Here is a 17,849-nt window from a genome sequence, read left to right as displayed (position 1 = left end):
GATACCCATTAGGATTGACTGGTTTGATCTCTTTGCAGTCCAAGGGACTCTCAAGAGTCTTCCCCAGCACCACAACTAGAAAGAGTCCTTTCTTCTGCCTTCAGCCTTCTTTATGGTCCAACTCTCACATCCATACATGACTACGGGAAAAACCATAGCTTTGACTGTATGGAACTTTGTTGGCAAAGTGATGTCTCTGCTTTGTAATATGCTGTCCAGGTTTGTCATAGCTTTTATCCCAAGGAGCAAACATCTTCTACTTTTGTGGCTACAGTCACTGTTTAGTATACATTTAAACCTGTTTTTGTCTAAGTTGAACAAACTTTGGAAACCTTTTGTGAATCAGTCAACCAGTCTTTCTCAGTATATGAGTGGCACAGAGTAAGTACTACAAAGATATTTTTAAAATGAATAAAGAAATATTTAGTTATTTTACTTACTTTATAAAAGTCTTGTATGGAGTATGTCATATGCTAACCACTGGTCTATGTATTTTACAAGTATTAATCCCTATGGAATTAATATTAATTCCTTTCCTCATCTCTAAGAAATAAGTCCCTGGGGACCTCTTCTTCTTCATTTGCTCCTAGGCTGGAAGTTTTCTGTGGTTTTTTTTTTTCCCCCCAGCTACTTGACCTTTGATCCCTGGGGCTTGATATTTTAGCACACTACTTTTGACACATCAGTTCAGCAACAGCACACTGAGTCCTTACTCCTTACTGAGTTCTAGGAGGAAATAAAGACGAATATATTTTCATTTGCAACCTGACAAATGAGTCCTTGTCTTTTAAAACTTTTGACAATGTTTTGTGTTAACTTGGTTGGGAACATCAGATCCCTTGAGGTTTACCCTTGCAACCCTCACAACAGGAAATGTGCATGTATCTTGGCTTATTTCGATTTCTGATTTTAGTTCCTTTAATAAGTGCTAAATATGATTCATTCGGTTATTTTCCAGCATATTTTTCTAAATCTCCCATGAGCAAGTCTAAACGTGTTTGCATGTTGCTCTAATGAAGAAATCTCAGTTTCCTTATCAACCGTGCCACTGGGATACAGGCTAAATTCTGCTTTGATAAATCAATTCAGACTAAGATAGAGCATAAGTGTTGGAGAAGAAATTAGTTATTTTGTTCCATCAATGTTTGCCTAAGTACAAATGGACACTGTGGAAAACCTACTAAAAATTCTATTTTCATTTGCAGTATCCTTGCTATCATTACAAAAAGGAACACTGTGTGTTTGCTAGAAAACTTTTTTTTTTTCACATGATAGGTAATCCATTCATTTATTCAGTCAGATCAGATCAGATGAGTCGCTCAGTCATGTCCGACTCTTTGCGACCCCATGAATTGCAGCACACCAGGCCTCCCTGTCCATCACCATCTCCCGGAGTTCACCCAAACTCACGTCCATCGAGTCGGTGATGCCATCCAGCCATCTCATTCTCCTGCCTCCAATCCCTTCCAGCATCAGAGTCTTTTCCAATGAGTCAACTCTTCGCATGAGGTGGCCAAAGTACTGGAGTTTAGCATCAATCCTTCCAAAGAACACCCCGGGCTGATCTCCTTTAGAATGGACTGGTTGGATCTCCTTGCAGTCCAAGGGACTCACAAGAGTCTTCTCCAACACCACGGTTCAAAAGCATCAATTCTTTGGCGCTCAGCTTTCTTCACAGTCCAACTCTCGCATCCATACATGACCACTGGAAAAACATAGCCTTGACTAGACGGACCTTTGTTGGCAAAGTAATGTCTCTGCTTTTCAATGTGCTGTCTAGGTTGGTCATAACTTTTCTTCCAAGGAGTAAGCATTAGACAGTTTTTAAACATTCATTGTGGGCATGGACCCAGCGTTCTGGGAGCTCAACATCTGGGCAGGGAGAGGAGTGCACTGGGGGTGTGTGTGTGTGGTGGGGGGTGGTGGTGATGGAGGAAGGAGGGGTTTTAGGGTGGTGAGAGCTGTGTACAGAAGTTAAGCAGATGACTACAGGATTGGGTACTGCAGATAGCATATCTCGTAAACTTAGGGATGGGACCCTTAAACCAATCTGGGAACTTGGTGAAGGTTGGTGAAGGAAGCAAGGCTTCCTGGAGAAGGTAATATTTAAGCTGAGTCTTGAAGGAGTGTGTTGGGCAAAAGGGGAGATAAAGGTGCTCCAGACAGAAATAGCCTGGCATATTCAAATTTTAAAATAAGGAAAAGACCAGATGAGATTTGTGTTTTAAAAAGATTCCTCTTGGAAAAATTTCAAAAGCACACCTGCTTTTTGGCCTAGCAGTTTAATTTCTAGGCAATTATTGTAGATGGGAGCAAAGATTTAGTTACTTGGATAGGAGTGAAATTACCTAAAATAGTGAAAAATTGAAAACAATCTAAAAGTCCAGCAATACAGAAATTAGAAAAATAAGGTCTTGCAAATTTACTGAATGGAAAGTGTATTTTAAAAACATTGAAATGATGTCGTGGGCAAGGAAAGCTACTCATATTACATGAAAGGGAAAAGTATGTGATGAAATGGTATATTCAGTATGATATTCTTCTGAATATTTTTTGAAATTAAATATGTAATAATAACATGGTCATGGTTGTTTAATCACTAAGTTGTGTCCAAGTTTTACAACTCCTTGGACTGTAGGGGCTTTGGGGCTCATGAGCTTCAAAAGGCATCCCTTTTTTTAAAAATAATTAAACAATTTTTTAAATAATTAAACCATTGAAGTACAGTTGACTTATAGAGTATTTTATTAGTTTCAGGAGTACAGAATAATGATTAAAAATTTTTAGAGATTATACTCCATTTAAAGTTGTTACAAAATATTGGATTTATTCCCTGTAAAAGGCACTTCTTTGCTTTGAATCTCTCTCCTGGACTAAACTTTAGTTAGTTGCCTCTGAATTCTCTTCCCAGTTAGACCTTGACTTTTGGATTTCCACTAGCATTGACCAGTTTTAGCAAGAATCCAGTCAAGTCAGTTTAACCAGCAGCCCCAACCCCGATATCTGATCACCTTCTTCATCCCTACCATTCCCTAGGAAATATCTGATTACCTAGCCTGCCTTCAGCAAGAATCCTGTTAGGTCAGTTTAAGCAAAGAATTACACTACCTTTTTAGTAATTTACTACCCACTGACCACCTTCCACATCCCAATACACATTCTGTTTCTTGGATATAAATCTCCAACTTTTTCTTGTTGTGTTTGAAGTTGAGTCCAGTGTGTCCTCTACTGCAAAACCTCACCCATTGCTGTTGTTCCTACACCTATGGCAATAGTCCCCCTGAATCATGTTGGGCTTATTATTCTTTAGTAAGTGCCAGAATAATTTTTCTTTAGAAGTTCTTAACAAGGTAAAAGTGAGAGTGGCTTGGTCATGTCTGACTCTCCGTGACTCAATGGACTACACAGTCCATGGAATTCTCCAGGCCAGAATACTAGAATACTGCAGTGGGTAGTTGTTCCCTTCTCCACGGGATTTTCCAAATCCAGGGACTGAAGCCAGGTCTCCTATATTGCAGGGGAATTCTTTACCACCTGAGCCACCAGGGAAGCCTCTCTTCAAACTCATTGCTTAGCTCTTAACCCTGGTGGCTCTTCAACTGCTGCACGGCAATCAGCTATTCTTGAGACTCATTAGATTTCCTTTCCTAAATTCATTTAAATCGCCCTTCATACCTCAGCCAGTCTTTTCCTAATCCATTTATGTTGCAATTTATATTCAGACCTAAGCTTCACAAATTTTGCCTTGGATTTTTTATTAATCATCTTCTTTGCTTTGTTCAAATCAGAACTCAGATAAAGCCTGCAAAATGTTTGAGTGATATGTCTCTTTTTTTCCAAAATCATTTTTAAAATGAGATTTAACTCATGTACCTAAAAGTCTTTTAAATATTTAAAAATCTGTGTAGCAGTTCCTCCTTCCCCTTTATTTCATGCTGTTTGTTTTTTTGAAGATTTCTCAATGTCTTGTAGATTTCTCAATTTCTGAATCCTTGTGGTATTATTAACATATTTCTCTCTTTTTTTCCCCCTGGAAATTGGTGGTAGTTTTCATAGTTTATACATAGGTTTCTTTCTCCTACTCTCTCCCTTCCTTTTTTTCTTTCTCTTCTGTCCTTCTTCTCTCTCTCTCCTCCTCGTTTTCTTTTCTCTTTCCTTCTTCCCCCACTCTTTCTTTCTTTTGTAGCTTAGTCACTTCTCCTCCAAGAACTATCTCTTTTTTTGCCTTCAGTGGTTGCTTCTTTTTCAGACACTTGTAGAATTTACCTATCACTTTATTTATCCATGAGATCATTTTCACTACTATTCCTAAAAAGTCAGGGACCCTATCCCGAGTACAGGGGATACAGGTGGCTCATTACTGCCGTTTCCCCCATAACTAGCACATAATGTGGTTGGCTCCACAAATAGTTGTTGGGATAAATGAGTATAAAGTATAAATCACACACCAGTTATCTGCTGCCTAACATTTGCCACCTTGGGTGTGGCTTCTCATTGTGCTACAAGCCCCAACTCAGCTCCTGAACTTTGAGCCTCTTGAGGGCAGGAAGTCAGATACATTCTTGTAGTCTGGGTACCTAACAGAATACCATGTTCATAACCAGTGCATTTTACTTTGAACATTTTTAATGGTTGCAGCAAAAAGAAAGAAAAAATTTGGTTCATATATCTGAAAAGTCCAAGGATATCTGACTTCAGATGTGGTTGGAATGGGGAGCTGAAACGATGTTACTGTTATTGTCTGTTTCTCAATTTTGCTTGTTTCTGCTTCTTTTTGTTGATCTTGTCTCATTTTCTCTCATTTTTTATCAGCTTCACTGCTGATCAAAAATGGCCATTATTCTGTGACCATAAGTAATAAGCTCTAGATTTCCTTACCTCCAGCACTATGCTTCCAAGAATCAGACAGTCTTCCCAAGATGCCCCAGAAGAAGAGTCTCAAGGAGGACTTCTAGTCACGGTAGGACACTGTGTCCATCCCTCCAGGAATCACCATGGCTAGGAAAATGGCCCCCCTGATGGGCCAGGAACAGTCTCATAGCTACTCCTACAGGGTGGCAGATGGCACTGTCATCAATAACCCAACCATAGGTGATGAAAAGAGTCATCTTCCTGGACCGAGTAGGATGAGATCAGAACAAAAAATGAAGGAGAAAAAAATAGCAGCTATCTGTGTGTACCTCAGGGCAAGCTTACTTAGTTGGAGCTAAGTTCAGGTGTCTTAGCTTTCCTGACAGTTTATTCCCTTTTGGATTAGATCCCTTAGGTCTAGCAGGTCACTGTGGGATATAATGACAAAATGGACTATTTCATTATAATTCAAAAAGACCCTTGATCCTTGGAAGAAAAGCTATGATCAACCTAGACAGCAAATTAAAAAGTAGAGACATTACTTTGCCAACAAAGGTCTGTCTAGTCAAAACTATGTTTTTCCAGTAGTCATGTATGGATGTGAGAGTTAGACTGTAAAGAAAGCTGAACACCGAAGAACTGATGCTCTTGAACTGTGGTGTTGGAGAAGACTCTTGAGAGTCCCTTGGACTGCAAGGAGATCCAACCAATCTATCCTAAAGGAAATCAGTCCTGAATATTCATTGGAAGAACTGATGCTGAAGCTGAAACTCCAGTACTTTGGCCACCTGATGAGAAGAACTGACTCACTAGAAAAGACCCTGATGCTGGGAAAGATTGAAGGTGGGAGGAGAAGGGAATGACAGAGGATGAGATGTTTGGATGGCATCACTGACTCAATGGACATAAGCTTGAGTAAGCTCCGGGAGCTGGTGATGGACAGGGAACCCTGGCGTGCTGCAGTCCATGGGGTTGCAGAGTCGGACATGACTGAGCAATTGAACTGAGCTGAACTGAACCCGAAGTCCTTGATAGCCTTTGAAGGTCAACGGACTAAAATTAGGCACAAGAATCTTGTTTTCATCCACATTTTCTGTGGAGCAGATCAGTGGCTTTCCTCATATTAAAAGGTTTCCAGTGAACCTAAAGATTAAGAAGATTCCAGTGTTTCTCAATACAAGTATGGATGATATTTAGATAAGAAAGTTTGTTATTGTGCAAGACATAAAGAGTCTCTAGCCCATACCCCTTAAATTCCTGTAACACCTCCATGTTATTATGATATTCATCCCCTTCTAGTAGCAGTAATGTTAGTTGCTCAGTCTTGTTCAATGCTTTGAGACCCCATGGACTGTAGCTCGCTAGGCTCCTCTGTCCATGGGATTTTCCAGGAAAGAATACTGGAGTGGATTGCTGTTCCCTTCTCCAGAGGATCTTCTCAACCCGGGGATCAAACCCGGGTCTCCTGCATTGCAGGCAGATTCTTTATCATTTGAGCTACAGGGAAGTCCATATTCCAGTCACCTATAGTTGAGAAACAAGATGAGACCACAAGTATAGTCTCAGTGTTTCTTGCATGTTTTACGTTTCCTCTTTTTTCTGGCAGAGAATAACTTTTTTCTTTTTTTAACTTTAATGTCTAATTTCCAGTAGTATCTATCATGGAATCTGGGATCCTATTTCACGAGCACAAAATGCCTATTTTCCACAGGAGTGTTCAGGTTCTGTAATATTTTACTGGTATGGACCTAATGTGATGTTTCATCTAAGGCGAACTAGCAAACAGCCAACTCCTGGGAGGTACCAGTCATTAGTCTAGCCTCCTTAGGATTTTCTCGCAGGATGATCATTTGTTACTTTTGAAAGGACAAACTCACAAATGAAGTGTTAGTCTAAGAAATATCTTCAAGATCTGGCAAATAAAACAATGACCATTGAGCAGCATTTTTATAGATTACAGATCATTCTGTTGCATTGACCTCGAAACATCTTCAAAAAACAGATTTTGCAATCTCCTCTTTTATAGTTGAAGAAATTAAGGCTTCTAGGAATCAAGTGACAAGCTCACGATTACACAGCATTTTAGAGAAGTACTCGGGATTTCAACTGTGGGTCTTAGAACTTTAAAAGCCACCCTCTAACTCTCTACTTCCTCCCTGATACCTCCAAACACTTTTAAAAGAAAGAAAAATACCCTCCTGGAACTAATCAGAGGGAAAGACTGGAAGTTCAAATGAGCCATAACAGTGTCTGTTAATCTGTTACCTAACTGAGTGCCGGGAAGCTGTGGTGGGGGTGGGGGGAGTTGACACTTGTACATTTTATGTGCCCTACAGCTTCACTCCTGTAAAGTTAGGACGATTTCATTTGAAGTCCCAGCCAACTGAGAAATTAAAAGCAGACAGTGACGACGCTGTTTTGTAACTTTGTGCCTTTTAAAATTAACTGCACCTTTCAAGTGCCGCTTTGGATTAGAAGTGGCTAATTCGATAAAGGAGAGAGTCATTCAGCTGGATGAAAAGTATCGTAAAAGCCCTGACTGAGTTAGTTACAGGAAAGGGACGCACAAGAACAGTACTATTTTACTTAGAGAGTGAAGGAAAGTTCCTCCACGCAGTTCCAAATCGAGGACAGGTTGATTTGTCGCAGCAGCGCTGTAATGCATGTAGCCTAATATAAAGTCTATTTAAGAGAGACTTGAAGGCTGAAACGTTCTAGTGCCAAAACCCTTTACTAGGGTTGGCGTGCCCTCGCGAATGTGTGAGCTTGGAGGAGTGATGGTAGGAGAACACAGCTGAGTCCATTCTTATTAATATTAAATGGTCAAGTCTGTACCCTTGAAGCTAGTGGAGAGAGAGAAGGGAGAGGAGCTGCTGACATTGACAATGAATCCAAACAGGAGTTGCACTAGCGGTGTCTACCGCGTTGCCTCTGCCCTCGCGTAGCCTTCTGGGAATTGTAGTTTTGTGGCGAGCAGCTCCCCTGGCAAGTCGGGTATACTCGGCCCGGCTGTGACTACAGATCCCAGACGGCGCCGGGCAGCCGCCCCTCCCGTCCCGGTTCGAGTGTAAACTCCCGGCGCCGGGGCGGGCGGCCGCGCGCGGGCCAGCGGGCTGAGCTCTGCAAGGCTTGGGGGCGCACCGCTCGGGGGACCCAGGCCCCGCCACCTCCACTCCGACCCCGGGCTCTGTTCTCACTTTGGAGCAGTGCGAGGACGGGAAGCTGGAGCCATGCAGTCGGAATCGGGGATCGTGCCGGATTTCGAAGTCGGGGAGGAGTTTCACGAAGAGCCCAAAACCTATTACGAACTCAAAAGTCAACCTTTGAAGAGCAGGTGAGTGGTGACAGCTGGAGGGAGGCGCGGCCCGCACCTGGGGGACCCGTTGCCGCCCACTCTGAGGCGAGGAAAGCAGCTGGCTCGGACTCTGGGACAAGGACCCCGTGCCCTTGCCCCGGGGCAGAGGGCGAACTGACCCCCGCAGTTAGGGGCCGTGCCGGCCGGACGGGTTCACCAATGAGGGTCTCCGCCCGAGCGCATTTTGGGGGTGCGGCGGACAGCCCCGGACAGCCCGCGAGGGCGAGGGGATCCCTCGGTTGGGGATACCAGCTGCGGAGAGCGGGTGGGGGCTGGGGAGTGCCCCGACGCGGAGGTGGGGGAGAAGGAGCGCCGGGCAGGGACGCGGTCAGTTTTAGTTTCGAGTGAACCCCTTTTCTGAAAATCCCAGCGTGCTGAGAACTTGGGGGAGGGAGAGCTTACGGTGGATCGAGCGCGACGCTAGAGACGAGCAATTAGCTCCTGTGTTGTTGGCGGCTTAGGAGTCGGGCCCCTCTGGGAAAACCGACCTCGGGCCGCCTCCAGGTGAGGTTTCCCGAGCCCCGCCCCTGACCTTCCCGGCCGCGGCACCCCTGTGTGGGAGGGGCGGGGTGCGAGGTGGGGGGGTGTGTCTCCTTGTCCAGGTGGAACTCCCGGGCTTTGGGGTCCGATTCAAATGCAGGCCTTCCCTGGAGGGGGAAAAAAAAAAACAACTTTGAGACGGAGATTTGGCGAGTGACCGCTGTTGGGCCGCGACATGTCTTTAATTCTCTGGGCACTTCTAAAACTGTTTGGGAGGAGAGTGAAGACACCTGCTGGTCTGGCGTCCCATCACCCCTAGTGCTCACTTCTTACGCTGCCTCCACTCCCACTTGTCCGTTGGAGCAGTTTGGTTGTCTTTCTTCCTCTCTGTCCTGTGGCCACTCAGGACATTTCCAGTGTTTACTAAGAGAGAGGTGGTCAGTTGAGGCGCTGAGAGTAGAGAGGGTTTAGTTCCATCCCTCAGTTGTGAGGTAGCATGAGGCTGGAACTAGAAGCTTCAGCAGTGCTTCTGCATCCGTTTCAAACCTTCCTGCCGGCCCTTCACTGTCGATAGTGTTTGGGTGAAGGGGCCTGGCTGGCAGAGGGGGAGAGGGTCCAGAAATCATGGTGAAGGAAGGACTGAATCCGGAGTGAAGGGATGTGATCATAGCTGCTGGGGCATGGGGGATTGGTACTTGTGCAGTTAGGTTCGTTTCCTTCAGGGCTGTGTCAGACTCTGAATCCACTTTGGAGAAGAAAATCTGCGGAGAACACACCGACTGACGGGGTGGCTGTAGCAGCCTCTTGGCAGATGCTTCAGGGAGATTGGAAGGAAACCTCCTATGCAGTTAGTTGCTTAAAACCAGCCTTTAGTTAGTGGTTTCTCTTCATAATGGCTGTTTTGTGTGTGAGCCTAGATTGTGTGTGTTGGGGGTTGGGGGTGTGGAGTAATAGTGTGTAAAGGGTATTGTTGGTTATGCTCATTGGGGCTTTATCTGTATTCGGCTGAAGGGACCAGTGTTTTACCGAGCAGTCTCTGCTTTTGCTTCTATAAGCAAATGCTTACATGGCCAGAATGAGGGAGGGAGTGTGTGTGTGTGTGTGTGTGTGTGTGTGTGTGTGTGTGTAGTCCTGAAAGAAATGAATTAACCGGACTGTTTGGAACATTTTTGATGGTAGCTGATACATAACATTAAATAAATTTGAGAGAGTGAGGAAAATACCATCTGGAAAAACCCAAATGAATGCCATGAAACTCACGTTGGAGGATTTGGGGCCTGTTCTTTTTCAGAGTCGGCAAAAAAAAAAAAAAAAAAAAAGACTTGCAAGGGTTGAGCATCCTCAGGAGCTAGCTTGCACGTGTAAAGAAAATTTCGGGGACGTGGGAAGCGCTGGTTTCACACGTTGAAGCTGGAAACAGGTGCAGGATGGAACCGGTGCACAGAGAAAGGCTAAATGAAAAAAGTTGTAAAACTTGTCTGTGGAGCAGACACATGCTCTTTGAAATAAACCAGTGAAATAAAATCTGTGAATAAATATATGGGGTTGGCAAAATTTCCCTATAGTACAGTTTTCCACAGTTTTCTGATGTATTGTCATCGACATCTGTTGTGTGACTTTGCAAGGGCTGCATGTTCAGGGCCTCCTCCTCGTGGCTTTTTGTCTTAAGTCTTTGCCTGGGCACCTCCCTTCTTGTAATCTTGGTTGGAAAAAGTTGAAATCAGAAGGGGAAGATGGCTGCAACTGCCTTGTCTATCAGATGTATTTTCTGGATTGTCTTTTGGAGTTGAAGATATCTCTAGAATCCTCCTGAAAAAGAAGACTGTTAATTGCTCAGTTGTGTCCAACTCTTTGCGACCCCATAGACTGTAGCCTGCCAGGCTCCTCTGTCCCTGGGATTCTCCAGACAAGAATACTAGAGTGGATTGCCATTCCCTTCTCCAGGGGCTCTTCCCAACCCCGGGATCCAACGTGGGTCTCCTGCATTACAGCCAGATTCTTTACCATCTGAGCCACCAGGGATGCCCCTAGAATCTGCCTACTTGTCACCAACTCCTCTGCTCCCACTTTGGTTCAGACTGCCACCTGGCCTCGCTGGCTAATTTTCTCTTACCTGTTCTCCTGCCTTTTTCCTTGCTGACTCTCAGTGGATTTTTCAACACAGGAGCCACAATGTCTATGTTAAAACTGGTTTTCAACCTGAATGGTGGCTTGCCCCACTCAGGGGTCATTCAGCAATGTCTGGAGACATTTTTGGTTGCTACAATGGATGAGAGTTACTACTGGCCTCTAGTAAGTAGAGAATGGAAATGCTGCTGAACATTCTCCAGTGCTCAGGACAGTCTCACAATGAAGAATTATCTGTACCCAGATTGTTACTGCTGAGGTTGAGAAACCTCATGGTAAATGTATCACATCATGTTCTCTCTTCAGAACCCTCCCTGGTATCAGTAAAACTCGAGACCCTTAAAGTGGTCCAAGGCAGACCACTTTATGGGCGGGCTCCCTGTCAGTGCTGACTGTGGGTCTCTTGTTGCTGTTCCCCTGGCTCCCTCTGCTGCAGCCAGCCTCCTCACCATTCCCGGAACACTCCAGACCTCTCCACCTCTGGCCCTTTGTAAGCTGCACTTGCTGGTGCCAGCAAGTGCACTTTCTGTCTTTGTCCGGAGAGCAGTAGCGTTCATTCCCTCCCCAGCCGACTTCATGTCTTCCCTTAAATGTCTTTCCTGCCTTGAGCATGCTCTGTGCTGTGGCTCTCCGTCTAAACTCTCAGTGTCCCTTGCCCTGCTCAGTTTTTCCCACAGTACTTACATTATGACCTAGTCTATCATTTTCTAATGGGTTCCAGTTATGCTATGTTTCTCTGTACTAAATTGCAGGGTCCAAGGGGATAGGGATTTCTGGGTCTTCCTGGTTTACTGTGATGCCCCCAGGACCTAGAACAGAGTTTCATCATCAGTGCTGTTGACACTTTGGACTGGATAGGTCTTTGGTGTGGGGGCTGTCCTGGGTGTTGCAGGATGTTTAACAGCATCCCAGGCTTCTTTCTGCTCAAGGCCATAGCATCCCGCCTCAAGTTGTGACATCCAAAAATATGTCCAGATGCCACCAAATGTCCATGGGACACAGACTCACCCCTGTTGCAGATGAACAGGCCTAGAACAATGCCTGGCACAATAGTGTTTTGTTGTTTGACTATGTGTTGTTTTCTCCCTTTGTATTTCATTCTGGATGGGCCATTTGATTCTGGTTTTTGCATTTAAGGCTGCCTTCCTTTTAAAATAGGTATCCACCATGCTGTCTCCAAAGAGGAGTTTGTATATTCTTCATCTGGACTAGGCTTAGATGTGCAAGTGTTTGATGAGGAAAGCCAGTTTCATTCCTAACCCAGACCTCCTAGGCTTTAGGAATGTGAAGCCAGTGGATTTAGGTGATGGAACTCCACTTTGGTCACAATGACTGGAGAAGCTGGGTCATAGAGAGACACACACAAGAGAAAAGGGCCTCCTGAAGAAATGTTTGCAGTTTGGTTCCTCCCCAAAGGTTTTTGAAACCTTGGTGTATTCTCCTGGAAATGAGCCGTGAATGGTGGGTGGCAGAGGAAAGGTGCCAGATATGAGAGGATGAACCCAGATATCGCACATGGGCACAGTCAGGTCAGGGTCAGATGTGGAACCATTGAACCATCAGGGAAGGGACTCTCTGTAGGGCTTTAGGTCCCCCCCCACCAAATTTTTTTTAAATATGGTAGCATCTTTCAGGTTCATAGTTGTTTTGTTTCGTTTCAGTTCAGTTCAGTCGCTCAGTCGTGTCCGACTCTTTGCGACCCCATGAATCGCAGCACGCCAGGCCTCCCTGTCCATCACCAACTCCCGGAGTTCACTCAAACTCATGTCCATCGAGTCGGTGATGCCATCCAGCCATCTCATCCTCTGCCGTCCCCTTTTCCTCTGCCCCCAATCCCTCCCAGCATCAGAGTCTTTTCCAATGAGTCAACTCTTCGCATGAGGTGGCCAAAGTACTGGAGCTTCAGCTTTAGCATCATTCCTTCCAAAGAACACCCAGGGCTGATCTCCTTTAGAATGGACTGGTTGGATCTCCTTGCAGTCCAAGGGACTCTCAACTTGGTGCTAAATTCTGTGGCTTTGTAGCTGCTAATGCCCTTTTCCTGGACAGACTTCAGAATTTATTTAATCTAATTCCAGTTTCTCCTCTTCTCAAAGTTTTAATAATGGTTTAGATAATGGTTCTTTAACTTCCCACAAATTAGAAATGGGAATGAAAATGAGTATTAGGTTTATATTGGCAGGATGAGATAGAGCAATGGTTCCCAGATGCTGATTCAGAGAGAGGTGTGTGAAATTGTTGCAGATTTGTATTCAGATGAGAAAGAAAAGATGGTTGTGTCCAACCCATGCTCACATGCATGAATTTCCATGTAAAGTCACCACCATTTCTTGGATTTAGTCTGAGATTTTTCCTGGGCTTCCCAGGTGGCACTAGTAGTAAAGAACCTGCCTGCCAAGGCAGGAGACATAAGAGATTCAATCCCAGGGTCAGGAAGATCCCCTGGAGGAGGGCATGACAACCCACTCTGGTATTCTTTCCTGGAGAAGCCCATGGACAAAGGAGCCTGGGGGGCTACAGTTCATAGGGTCACAAAGAGTCGGATACGACTGAAGCGACCTTGCATGCACCCACATCTTCCTATTAAAAATACCCTTTCATTTATAAAATGAGATGAATGATTGTTCATTCTTGGCAAGACGGAACTGTCCATCTTGTATTGATTTCGGAAAGTTTTCTTGATTTTTCTTTCTGTCTGATCTGTAGAGAATTACTTTACATGGAGATTTAAGAGGATTGTTCTATCATTTCTGTCTGTCCCTAACAAGCTGAGTGACCTTGGGGAGGCTGGATGACCTCTAAACTCAGTTTCTTCATCTGGCAACTGAGGGGCCTGCCTCCTAAGGGTCTTAAGGACATTAATTGTGACATTGACTATGGAAAAGTATTAGCATAATGCTGGGCACATATTTAGTGCTCAGTAAATGTTAGCAGATGTTCTTGTTACTTCTCTATTACTTAGCAGTGAGTCCTGACCTTCCAGAATGTGTTTGCATTTGGTTGACTCTGGCTTTCTTCTCTAAGGCCAGCGTTGTTATGCAATAAAATTATCCCAAGTTTAGTAAAATCTTTTTGCTTCCCCCCCTAATGAGGTGCTGCAGATAAATCTTTTGTGTTTTATAATTTTAATGCAGTCCTTAATAGTTTCTTTATGCTGGTTAAAAAAAAAACAAACAAAACATCTGTGGCATCATCACATACATACAGATTCATATTGTACACATATATATTGAGTACCTGCAAATTCATACCGATGAATGCTATTAACATTTACTGAGGCCGCACTGTGTGCCAGCCCCCGTCCTAAGTGGTTTTACATGTGTTAACTTGCACAACCTGCTTGAGATGATAATAATAAATAAGAGCAATAATGTTGTGGTTATAATTTTAAAAACAAGTAACATGCAGTGCTTACTACATGCCAGGAATGATTCTGGGTATTTTACTTCTGTTAACTCAGTTAAGTCTCACTTCTACCTTGGGTGCTTGTATTTTTGCTGTTGACATTTTAAGAGAAGGAAACCAAGGCATCATGATTAGATGGGCCTGGTTCTGGCTCTGGTCCTGTGTTCCAGTGCACTAGTCTGGGCTGCCCTGTGAAAGGCACGGGGCCTGCCTGTGCTGCGCCTTCTCCAAAACTCGCCTCTGTAGTGGGAGGGAAGGGAACACACAGATCCAGCCAAACATACAGGATGGAGTGTGATAATCAGGGGCATGAGCCATGGGAACGTAATAGAGGAAGGGAAACTGGGGTGGAGTTTTGTCAGTAAATAAGGGGATTCGATTTTGGCATTGAATGTCAAGCAATACTCAAAGCATAGTTCTTTATAACATTAAATAAAATGTTACATGCCTTAAGGCATGATTTTTTTTTATATGAACCATTTTTAAAGTCTTTATTGAATTTGTTATAATAATGCTTCCGTCTTAGCTCCCTGTTCAGGGATTAAACTCGCACCCTCTGTATTGGAAGCATGGAGTCTTAACCACTGCACCCCCAGATACATTCCTGCCTTTATACTTCTCACCAGAGTCCCAGCTCTTCCTCTTGCTCTGTGGTCACCTGGGGTGGCAGAGAATGGATGCACATAGACAGGTTCAGAAGTAGCCATGCTTAATTAATCACAGTGCCTGCGGCTTTGCCACTTAACTGATGTGTCTGTGTTCACAGCTGGACTCTTAGCCTCCTGGACTCTCAATTTCTTTACCTGTGAAGTGGAATCTACAGAAGTGTCCTCTTAGGATTGGTGGAAACTTTAAAACTGAGATAACATGTGTAAATGTGCTTTGTGGCGTGCCTAGCACATGCTAGTAATATCAATTCCTTCTCTTCTATTTTACCATGATTGCAATTTTCCCCCTCCACATCACAACACTAAGGCAAGTGCAGAATTATGTATCTGAAGCAAAATAGACAAGATTGAAGTACGTTAACCTGGCAGATGTTCAGATCTTATTATGCAGATTGCTTGTGTGGTATGATTAGATGGAAAACTTGATTAAAGTGGGATTCTAAGTGTTGGTTTTGTGTGTTATTGGAGATTTCCTTTTCCCGAGTACTGCTATTTATAGAATTATTTAAGTGTGTGTATGTGTGTGTGTGTTTAATTCCCTTTGAGTTCTGCAGTGCCGTTTGCACAGGCTGATGTTTATATCTGCTCCAGTTGTGCAAGAAGTGGAAAATATCCTTTTTTTAGAACCGGTCACATGTGCTTACTGTCAGGAATAGGACCTCAGTGTAAAAAAATGTATCTTGGGACAAATCAAAGTTACTAAATTTCCCCTTCCAACTGCTTTGTTTCAGAACTGGCAGTATTAGGATAAATAAGAGGAGAAAATTTTGGCTAAATTGTGTTTTTTTGGTCATTTTTCAAGGACGGTAAGCAAGAGTTTCATTTGTTTTATGTGTGTGTTTTAAGTATAAAATGTACTTTGCTGTTAGGTCTGTCTCATCAAAGTAAATTATAAAAATATGTTTGACTCATCTCCAAATATGCATTATTTGGAGAAAACAGTCAGGAAGGCGGGTCAGAGATAGTCAGTGTAGTTGCCCCAAGCTTTTCATATTGTAAAGACAAATGTAGCATTTATAAGGAGGTTTTTGTGAGTCTGGTGAACAGTGTGTACTTGAGGGCAAGGAATTACAGCAAGCCATGAAGGCTGCATCTTTCCTGAGCCAGCTGAGGGCGAGAGGACCAGCAGGCAGATCTGGGATCTCTGTTGAAACACCCACACCCTATTTCTGTTCCTAAGGACTGGGGACCAGGCCCCTTGTGTCTCTAGGTCTGGTCTTAAACATGGCTACCTTCTTTCTTTGCTGCATCTTCCTTCCTGTGGCCTGCATGCTCTGAAGGTTAAAGACACACACCTTTGGAGTGTTCGCACAGAGGTTGAACCAGGGCAGGCTGAGAGGAATGCAGTGCTTCAGGAAGTGGAGACAATGGTGAGAGAAAGACCCACTAGGAAGTAAATGATACCCCAAAGTCATGAGCCCCCGTTGTCCTCCCCAGGTCATTTCTCAAATGTCACTCAGTCGCTTTCAGCAAAGGCAGTATAACTTTGGGGTCAGAGGGACATGGATTTGTTTGTTTGTTTTTTCTTTTCTGTACCTACCCCATTTTTCTCCTTCCTTACAACACTTATTTATTAAGTGCTTATCGTATGACAGCTCTTTGCTGGTGTAGGGAATCAAAAGTAGAATCAGATAAACTAGATGGTGCTGTCATCTTGGAGGTGGGGGATATAAACTGATAATGAAGCAAATAGATGAATAAGACAAGTTTTCATGCTAGGAAAATGAAATAGAATGTTATTGATAGACAGTGCCTGGGAAAGAAGGTGCTTTATTGGATGGGTCTTTAGAAATGACCTCATAGAGGAAGTGATTTTTGAGGCGCCAAATGTCTGGGTTAAAAGCGCAGATCTTGCCGCTGCCATTCGCTAGCTGTGTGACTTTGGACAAGCTCACCAACCTCTCTGAGTTCCCTCCTCTGTAAGATGGAGTGATAACTACTTTGCAAGGCTTCTGTGAAGATGAAAGGTAATGCATGAAAAGAGTTACTAAATGAACAGTGGAGAAAGACATACAGGCATTAATCTTCACTGTAAATAAGTGTTTATAACTTAGTCTTAAATGTTTTTCTAATGTCCAGGGAGTCAGAGATTTATGCTTGTCTTTACAAATCTACCCCCGGACTAAACGTGGAGATGGGTCTTGGTATTTTTATTATCCTTCCTTTCTTCCAGGATCGTCTTACTTGAATGGTCCCCTTGCTCATTTCACTTTTGTTGCATTGAGATCATTCTGGTCTGGCCATACTTCCTTTATGTTTAGTTTAGGAACAGTTTTTGGCTGCATCTTTGGTGCAAAGGAGAGGGCCAAGTCACCTAGGATTAAGAAGTAAAGCCTGAGATCGATTTCAGCAAATGCCCATGCCCACCACAAAGAAATGACCCACGTAGAACTCCTGACTCCCAGGGCTGTTTTCAGCCCCTGGGTCACACGCTTCCTGTCTACACTGATGTGAAAATGTCAGTGTTCCTGCAGAAAGTAAAAGAAGAAGCCTCTCCTCCCACGCACTACTTCTAGCTTCCATCAGACTTGACATCCATAGGCAATGGCGTGTTTTAATTCACTCCTTTACGAAAGAAATCTTCAAAGCATTCAAGTGTCAGTAACTGTGTTCTTTGATTCAAGTGTCCATGGGAAAAAGGTCTTGGGTTGTGTGGGAGCAAATATTTTAAATCCAAACGTGGTAAGTTGAAATTTTAGGGAAGGCACTGGTAAAATCGTGTCTTTCTATAAGAAAATTGTGGGCTATTGAGCAATTTCAGGAAGGTTTCTGTGGCCTGCGCCCTTGCCACCCCCACCCCCGAGTGGGAGAACTTGCTGACACATTGACACACATTCCCCTACTTTCCCGCAAGGTCAAGAGCTGATGGGAAGGGTGGTCGTCCCCACTGATGGGACCGTGTGTAGCTTTTGTAGGACAGGTTTTCTTTCTGGGAAGCTTAACTTGCTTCCATGGGAAGAAGA

General features: G+C 43.9%; 1 protein-coding gene across 2 annotated transcripts in view; it reads left to right on the top strand.

Moving 5' to 3' along the window:
- The first annotated feature begins 7,847 nt into the window (after nt 1-7,847).
- The window catches only part of MITF (melanocyte inducing transcription factor), a 233,148-nt gene continuing 223,146 nt past the window's right edge, over nt 7,848-17,849 (top strand). Inside the window, exon 1 of one of the 2 annotated variants that reach the window (XM_069561659.1) lies at nt 7,848-8,185. In XM_069561659.1, the coding sequence (XP_069417760.1) occupies nt 8,082-8,185 (104 nt within the window). In that variant the 5' untranslated portion in view covers nt 7,848-8,081. The remainder of the gene's footprint in view (nt 8,186-17,849) is intronic. The other variant, XM_069561660.1, reaches the window with a different exon arrangement.

This window comes from Ovis canadensis, chromosome 19 (genome assembly GCF_042477335.2).
Source record: "Ovis canadensis isolate MfBH-ARS-UI-01 breed Bighorn chromosome 19, ARS-UI_OviCan_v2, whole genome shotgun sequence".
Lineage (NCBI taxonomy): Eukaryota > Metazoa > Chordata > Mammalia > Artiodactyla > Bovidae > Ovis > Ovis canadensis.
Note: the sequence above shows the minus strand (reverse complement) of the source record. Positions and strands in the feature narration are given on the sequence as shown.